The sequence below is a fragment of the Cynoglossus semilaevis genome, chromosome 3 (assembly GCF_000523025.1).
Source record: "Cynoglossus semilaevis isolate Cse_v1.0 chromosome 3, Cse_v1.0, whole genome shotgun sequence".
NCBI classification, from domain to species: domain Eukaryota; kingdom Metazoa; phylum Chordata; class Actinopteri; order Pleuronectiformes; family Cynoglossidae; genus Cynoglossus; species Cynoglossus semilaevis.
In genome coordinates this window covers 1,032,088-1,040,667 of record NC_024309.1, presented here as the reverse complement: position 1 = coordinate 1,040,667, position 8,580 = coordinate 1,032,088, and the positions used below count along the sequence as shown (strand labels likewise).

Sequence of the window (8,580 nt, the reverse complement as noted above, 5' to 3'; positions counted from 1 at the left end):
AAAGTGTTCAGAACAGACTTTGTAATGCCTTTTGCTTGGATCTGGATTGAAATTAGCACGGTTAATACGTGAAAGCCATAGCATCCCTCCGTCAGTTCCCTCGGTGACAGATCGCAAAATGTCAAAATGACTTCATCTTGCGATCTCCATTCCCAGATCGATTGGTATAACCCCACACAACACAGGTATTTACCAATATCAGTGTTCTTTTGTGTATTTAATACCTATCTATACGCTCTGTTAGCCCCACAAGATGGCGGACTACGGAACTATGGGTAGTAGCGGGACATCATCGGAAAACTATCCTTTGTCCTTTTTTCCGTATGAAAACAAAGGGGAAAAAGACAGACTTTTTTGTAATTTACATGTAATTATGTTATGATTGTATGCAGCCCTGGAACCAAAATGAGTTTGACACCCCTGAAGCATTTTTATAATTGAAAAAAAACTTTGAAAGTATATATATATTTTTAATTAACCTGAAGGGAAACATTTCTATTTTCATCTAGTCATGAAGTGACTCAAGATCCAGGAGTTTGACACTACTTTTATTAATTAATTAAATATTAAAAACAGTGCATAAAAAGTCAATTTCTGTCACTATCCGTGATAGGAATACAATTATACATCTTTTTAACATATGAAATAAGACAGAAAAAATATATCATATTTCCTACACAAGATTCAGAAAAAAAAAGTTTTTAAAATGTTATTGGCAAAATTAATTTTTACATCTAAAAAGAACATTGTTGTGCCCAACATATCGAATGATATACTTCTTTTTTTATTATTTTGATATTATGTTTCTTAAACATCTCAGTTCCAAAAATATTTTTGATGTGCCAGTCTTTATAGGGTGTAATTGTACGAAGTGCTTCTGTTTGAATCACGCTGTTTAAAAAGATTCAGCGATAGTTATAAGCATTTAAACAAAGAAAATAAATCACTGAACAAACTTTTGTTTCGATGATATATTAACACTTTCCCTGTGCGGGGCTTGACGATCCGTGAAAGCACACACTCAAGGACAGCATTCCCTCTGGGTGATCATAACAACCATATCATAAACTTAGTCGGTCCATATTTCAGTGACAGGATGGAGATGCCAAAGATGACACAGAAGAGCTTCTTCCTGGATATTTTAATAACAGAGTTTTTAATTTAGTTTTATTGACCATCCCTTAAGCATGAAAGTGTAGAGAGTATAGAATATTTACATTATCCTTAAAAGTTATGTATTTATTTTTTTAATTCTTGAAGGCAGCTTGAATACGAAGAAGGCAACAAAGACATTTACTGATCACTACATCGTTTTGAGCCTATGGTATCACCTCAAAGAAAATATAATGCGATGAGCATGAACACTAGCGCTAATATTAGCAACGACATTACAGGCACTTCATAGGTAGACAGCAAAAGGTTTTAGCCCAAAAAAAGTCTGTATTGTAAATTAATTGCTTGTGAATCACTCTTTAGCAATGGCTAATATATCACCTTTAACTGGAACATTTGTTTGGTCAAACAAGCTCTGTAAAAATCAAAAGATAATTTCTGAAAATAACAAAGCTACTTCTCTACATATGCTCCACCGCTCTGAGGAGAATCCCTGAGAAAAATCAGTTGCTAGTTCGAAAAAAAAAAACAGATCAAATTCAGCTTTAACGACTTGTCAATGGGCTTGAAGATGCCCGGAAGTCTTTTCTTTTTTCTCTATTTTTTTTTAAATATTTTTTCAACCCATCAAACCCTTCCTTTTCCTTGTATATCGTCTGACAGACTTTCTGATTAAATATTACTCATGGCTGTTTATGAAACGGACAAGCAGACGCTTGTGTTTGTTCTACTAGTCACTCGGCGAACATTTTGTTGACATACTGGTATTGCTGTTCGGAGTGACACTGATGTATCGCTTTAATACTGGGAAACGCTTCACCAGCATCAGCCTGAAGTGGTTCTGAAACTTTCTGCCCACAAATGTGTAGAAGATGGGGCTGAAGCAAAAGTAAATGTAGGTAATGTTGCGAGTGATGTGAAGTGCGTAACCTCTTCTCTGCGATGCCAAGCAGTTGTCTTCTTGTTTTAACAGTGTCACAATGTTGAAAGGGGTCCAGGACACAAAAAACCACACGACAATGATGAATATTAACCTGACAGTCTTAAACTTGGTGGCAATCCTGGACATCAAAACAGTTATTGCTATTCTTATGTAGCAGTAAATGATAACCACCAGAGGGATAATCAAGAAAAGGAAAAGCTGCATGTAAAAGTGAGACACTTTTAGACGAGAATGATCAATATAATCTAAAGTACCTGGATAATCACCACAGAGAATTACTCCCTGGGTATTATACTTATATAGAATATGGGTAATCATGGGACAGATGCAGGCCAAGCTGCTGATTATCCACACCACAGCGCAGGAGATCATTGCATAGCGTCGGCCCCTCAGTCTCGACGCGTCCAAGGAGTAGACAACGGCTATGTGTCGATCTATGGTCAGAATGGTGAGAAAGAGGACGGAACTGTAGAGGCCCAGGTAGTAGCTGCTGCCCACTATCCTGCACATAACTTTGCCAAAAATCCATTCGGAGAGCTGGTTCTGGACGGCCAGGAAGGGAAGGCTGCTCATGAAGATTATCGAAGAGAAGACCAGGTTGAGCAGCAGGATATTGGTCACTGTGGTCAGCCTTTCAAACCTAAGAAGTGATCATTGAGAAAAACAAAACCAAAAAAAAAAAAAAATTGTGTGAGTGAAGTCCAACTTTTTAGCATGTTTGATGCTAGTTTAATACTTAAGCTAGGCTAGGTCATTTGGATTTTTATTTTTTAGCTCAGTTATCTGGAAGACTATTTTTAATCCCTCTAGTATTATTATTATTACTATTATTATTGAGTACCTTATCCATACGACATACGACAATGGGAAAATACAGTGTGAGTCTTTGCAACTGGCACAGGAAAAGCCATTAAGTACATGGTTGCAATGCACAGGAGGTGCCATTAGGGGTACGTAGGTTCCTCTGGGAATCGAACCCAGGACTCCCCAACCGCTACATTATGGAACCACTTTTCTGTAGCAAAGCAAACTCACAGTTATTCATTAACCCATTACGTTTAAAAAGAAGTACTTTTGCAGTAGAGGTACATGTACTTTATGTGCAGGTTACATTTATTTTTAGCTATGTCGTAGGAGAGAAATGTGTCGCACACTCGTTTCTTTAGGAGAACGTGCACAGCCCCGACACACGGTTTGGGTGTCATTATATACGGAAGAACCCGATGTACCCCAGGGTTCACCTCCTGGGCAAGTTCAAATCCCGGTTAGGGCGGTTGGTACCTTCCAGTGGACTCACCACCTGCAGGAAGGTTTAGGGGGGTTGGTACGGTGCAATGTGATTTGGGTGGCGACTGCTGCCCTCACGACCCGGTAACGGATAAGCGGCTGAAAATGGATGGATGGATGGATGGAGAACCCGATGTATTAAAAAAAAAGATTTTTACGCATGAGGAAATAAAATAATACTCACGACATAAACACAAATATAAAGCACGTGACGGCCCACTAATGCCAGTACATGAGTTTTCTTTTTTTGGTCAAGTGTCTATTGAGCAATCTCGACATGTGTAGAGCAGCACATCTAATTAGAAGATGATCTGGTCATTTTTCAAAATAAAACATCTTTGCCAGTGATAATTAATAAAATTAATGAACTCCTTCTGTGTGGCCAAGAACCAAATGACCCGAAGCCCAGTAGCAGGCTGGGTCCCAGTGGTAGAGGACCTCCGGTCCACACAGTCCAATGTCCCTTTTAATTCTTGCTCAACCTCCATAGTGCAATGCTAATAATTTACTGCTGTGTCTCACGCATTCGTACGGTTGCATCAGTTAAAAGTTTGGTTTTTTTTATCTCTGAAAAGTTGAGTGTATATAGTAGCATAAACTTTAACAGCAGATCATATAAACACTTTCCAATTACACAGGACTTAAAAGCTGTGTAGTCTGACGACTAACTGTCACGTATAACAGTCGCAGTATCTGTCCAAGTTCTTTATAGCACTTGCTGTAACATGCGTTCACTGGTCTGGAAAATAATATATATATAAAAAAAAAAACTTACAACCAGCTTAAAAGAAATAATGGGATTTCAGAGCATCCATGTCAAAAAGATATACATTTCCCTGGAGGCTGTTTGTAGGAAACATTGGTTCAAAGACTCTTTTTTTTTTCTGTCAAATTATGTGTCCTCTACAAATTTGCAACACTTACACAGTTATATGTTTTTAAAGCAGAATGATGCTTTGATTGCATCAGCAACAGATTCGCACACGGCCTAATGCATTATGCCGAAGCACAGTGAACTATGATTAAGGTCTTTTATAGCTGCAGTCTGGCAGTTTTTGGGGGGGGACGTGCTTATTTCCTTTGATTCCACGCTACATGGAAATGTTTATTCCACGGTGTGGAATTGTGGAGAATTTGCTGTACCTTATCTCAGCATTTTGATTTAACAGTAAGTCGCCGTGTTCAAAGATTTCCCTGCAAAGCCGAAAATACGCTTGAATTGTTTTTATTGAGCGGCTGAAAAGTGCACGGGAACCTCAGTTGTCTTGTGAATTGAAACAATGGGTGTAAAATGTTTCACTTGCATGTCGCACTTGAAGGTCTGTTCTTACCCTTGTTCTTCATCTTAAGGTTGGAACAGCAAGCTTCAACCCTTTTGTTGCTGCCAAACACTGATTGTTCATTTCGAAACCAAGGTCCAACGAAACTGTTCTATTTCTAATTTCGCGTTTGCGAACGATCGCTGGAAGCTTCGTTTACCTGAGATGAGCTCGTACACAGTATACTATTGGCTAATACAATGCGTACTCGGTGTACTATTGGCTAATTGAGCATGATATTCTGTTCCTCACGCTGATTAGCGCATGCATCGTAGCATCTCTCAGCATCTCCCCTTGTCTGTCAACCGATCTCTCATTGAAAGTGATACAGTTAAGGGAGGTTTGATTTCCGTGTGGAGGTTCGTAAAGGGTAAATATATATACGTAAATAATATAACTATCTTGCCTCTAATTCGTGATTTGTCCCATTTTGCGGTGGGACCCAACCACCCCAAAGGAGAAGAAATATTGTAAATACATATATATAATCACGTTATGTTGCGCTTTAGGAATGGAATTCCAAGTCGAAGAACCCCCCCCCCCACTCCCCCATCTTATTTACCATTTCACTAACTACGTCTCCACAGCCTGTGATATGTAGCGTTTATCGCCTCCTTCGTTGCCATCTTGGATCCAAACAATATTGCACCACCAACTGAGGTGGAAACTATCTTTTCAACCGACATGGACCGCAATGTCAAGGTCCAGGGATCAGGGATCAGTGAGTGCAGGTGACAGCATTTCCGTAATGCGGACCGCCGCTGATGAAAAGGTGCGGAATCTACAGCCGGGTCTTAAGGTTGCAAAAAGATGGGGATTTTTTACACGCTGTTACTCCCTTTTTTTTTTTTTTTTTTGGAATAGCGAGGACAGTGACCTGATGTTATCCTTCCCGGTGGTTTCTTTCTCTCTGCCAACATGATGACACATCCGCACAAAACCAGCGGAGCCTCAAATGGCCTAGAACAGAGGCCTGTCATAGAACCACTTTTCTCTCATACCTCTCGTATTCTGTCCTCACTGCCCTGCCAAATGTCAGAGAGTGAGGCCATTTGAAAAGGTCCTGTCCTTTCGTGTTCTGCACTATGCTGTGTGAATCTTTGATATAGTGTCCATCCAATTGTTTCACGAACAGAAACTGCACAATCCAATTATTGTAATTTACACTTTGCTTTAATTTACCGGCTCCCTGCACCATTTTATCAAAGCATTTGATAGTTATATTTATAGTTTAAATGTGCCTTCTGCCCTGACTATACCTTCTGAGCAAATCTCTGCCCATCTATGAGATATGTGATTTTTTTTTTAAATTCCTGAATATATATTTATTTGTGAACAAAGTATGCCATTTAGAAACCAAACTTGCAGAAGTTACCTCATTACATTTACCTTCTTATAAAGTCAGGATACACTGCTGCATTGACATTTAAATGTTAATTCTCCGAACTAATTGTATTCTTTAGTAGAGGATTCGAAAGATATTTATTACATTTCTTTTATTGACTGGTGTATTGGCATAATTGTTTTTTAATCGTTTCGCAGTAACTTTAAACCATTTGCGTCATTAACATTATTGAATTAAATCTTGTGGTCCCAAGAGACATAACACTGAACTTCTTCTTTTGTAGCTACCTTAATGATAGCCTAACAACGAGAGTGAAACCGAGATAGAGCTAACAGGCCTGCAGTCAGTTTTTCCACCAAGGGTCGCCATGTTGAATCGGATTATACCATGACAGACACACCGTTTGAGTGGATCTGTTAAATTCAAACTAACTGGGAGGTTAAACTTAACACGTTATTATTACTGCTGTGGCGATCACAGGAACTGGAAAAGAAGAGCGCCAACCTTTCACAAAACCCCGCCGCCAAACGGTCATTGTCCAATCATACATCCTAGCAACCATTACTATGCAACTACGGTCCTCTGAGATGGACCTCTGACAAGCAAAATGGTGAAGCAAAGTGCCTACTTTGTTAACCGATTAAAGCCATAAGTAGCATTAGCTGTTTGTTTTGGAAATAGGCTAGGATAGTACTGTGTTTTTCCCCGAAGTGAAAATTATTGTTTCTGCAATACCAAAATAGCGTTACAGCGTTGCAGAGCGCTAACTGACTGCAGGTGTAAACACCGGTGAAATCCAGTATAAACATTGACTTCACAGGCTAGTCTCCTGCACAGTAATTCTCGGAAGTGAACTTATTTTGTGTTAAGACCGTTTAACCGAAAGGGTCAGGGACTAATCGCATTTAAAACATTTTAATCGTTAATGGAAATATATATATATATATATATATATATATATATATATATATCTGTATTTATATTTACATGTTTGACAAAATGTACGTACATAAAATAACACAATATTGATTTTCTAATGCAGCCTGGGTCACACTAACAAAGATGTTCTTTGACCTTTAAAAACTTTTAAAAAATTAAGAATGAAGAATAATAAGAAGAAGAATTAATTAACTTTTTATACTACAGTATTTGCTATCTCTGGCTTGGGTTAATGTGAAGACCCATCTTCATCTTTAATCTCATTAAAAAACCCTTTAGGTATGTTTCATAAACACACAGTTCCAAAGAATTAGAAGGTTCTGTTTTTTTTTTTTTTATGTTTCTGACTTTGAAGTGAAACGCCACGTGTTTATGTGTTTCACATAAAAGAAGTCATTGTTGTTTAAATTTAGTAAGCCAATTTAGTGACACTGCCCATCAAACATTTTGGTTACTGATTTAACTCACTTTAGATAACAGCCGATGCTGCCAAACTGACAGAGGTGAAATTGTGAGGATTATGATTGTGGTTTATGCCCACAATAAAATAGAAATTATACAATAACCCCCAATCCATGCTAAAGGTTTAATTGCAAATCACACAGCAATTGTAGTGACCCGCAGTAAAAATTAAAAAAGTGCTCATGTTTAGCGCATTTAAATTTCCAAGGTGATAACAGTATAATGGAAAAAAAAAAAAAAAGTTTTTTTTCTTTATGCAACATCATGTAGGTTTTATTCGAGCTTCAGACTCTGTTACTACTCACCGGTAAATGATGATCAGGACCAGTCCATTTCCAAAAAGACTGATGAGGAACATAAAGTAATAAAGGATGGATAATTTGGCTCCCACATTGTTATCGCTGTACCTGGAACACGGTGTGACGAAAGGGCCATCGGCGTCGTCGTAATAAGGTGTTGTATTTTCCATGTTAGGCGGTGAACTCTGAAAGACACACGTAGAGGTACAATGGGAAATAGGAGCAAAACGATTTTGCACGATAGTCTGCAGAAATACGCTAACCAAAGAAGTAGATGGGGGAAAGAAGTACACAAATGAGGAATGAGTTGTGATGACTTACCTCTCAGACAACAGAAGAGCCTCTGGTTAACGTGTGACTCAGATGGTCGGAGCTTTTCTGAGTTATGTTGAGGTTCAAGTCATTTCATGACAAATCGGACGGGGGAAGTGGCAGAGAACTAAGAATAACAGACTGTGTGGGGAGGAGTCAGCAAGTACAGACAAAGAGTTGAAAAAAATGATCTTACATTTGTAGGAGACAAAAAAAGTATATTTTACAAAAGTCAATCAATTATTAATCAAACAAATTAACCTAAGCAGAAGACTGAGGAGTGGCGCTTTGGCCCAGAGGCAATGTCTCTGTCATTGGTGTGGAACCTCAGGGTTCACCTCCTGGACAAGTTCGAATCCCGGTTAGGGCGGTTAATACCTTCCAGTGGACTCACCACCCGCAGGAAGGTTTGGGGGGGTGGTATGGTGCAATGTGATTTGGGTGGCGACTGCTGTCCCCGCGACCCGGTAACGGATAAGCGGATGAAAATGGATGGATGGATGGAGAAGACTGAGGAAATCTTGTCCTAAAGCACAGGTGTCAAACTCAGGCCAGCGGACC

The 8,580-nt window shown here is 38.9% G+C and overlaps 1 protein-coding gene across 1 annotated transcript; it reads right to left on the bottom strand.

Annotated features, from left to right (window-relative positions):
• Positions 1-1,126: 1,126 nt before the first annotated feature.
• On the bottom strand, positions 1,127-8,284 carry ccr12a (chemokine (C-C motif) receptor 12a). Its single transcript, XM_025054673.1, has 3 exons — positions 8,029-8,284; positions 7,714-7,892; positions 1,127-2,696 (listed from the first exon to the last, which is right to left on the bottom strand). The coding sequence occupies exons 2-3, from the start codon at positions 7,875-7,877 to the stop codon at positions 1,844-1,846; spliced, it is 1,017 nt and encodes a 338-aa protein (XP_024910441.1). The 5' UTR covers positions 7,878-7,892; positions 8,029-8,284; the 3' UTR covers positions 1,127-1,843.
• Positions 8,285-8,580: the final 296 nt, after the last annotated feature.

Coding starts and splice junctions, on each gene's coding strand:
- ccr12a (XM_025054673.1), bottom strand. CDS start 7,877: ATGGAAAATACAACACCTTATTACGACGACGCCGATGGCCCTTTCGTC. Junction 2,697..7,713: donor GTCCTGATCATCATTTACCG/GTGAGTAGTAAC, acceptor ATCACTTCTTAG/GTTTGAAAGGCTGACCACAG.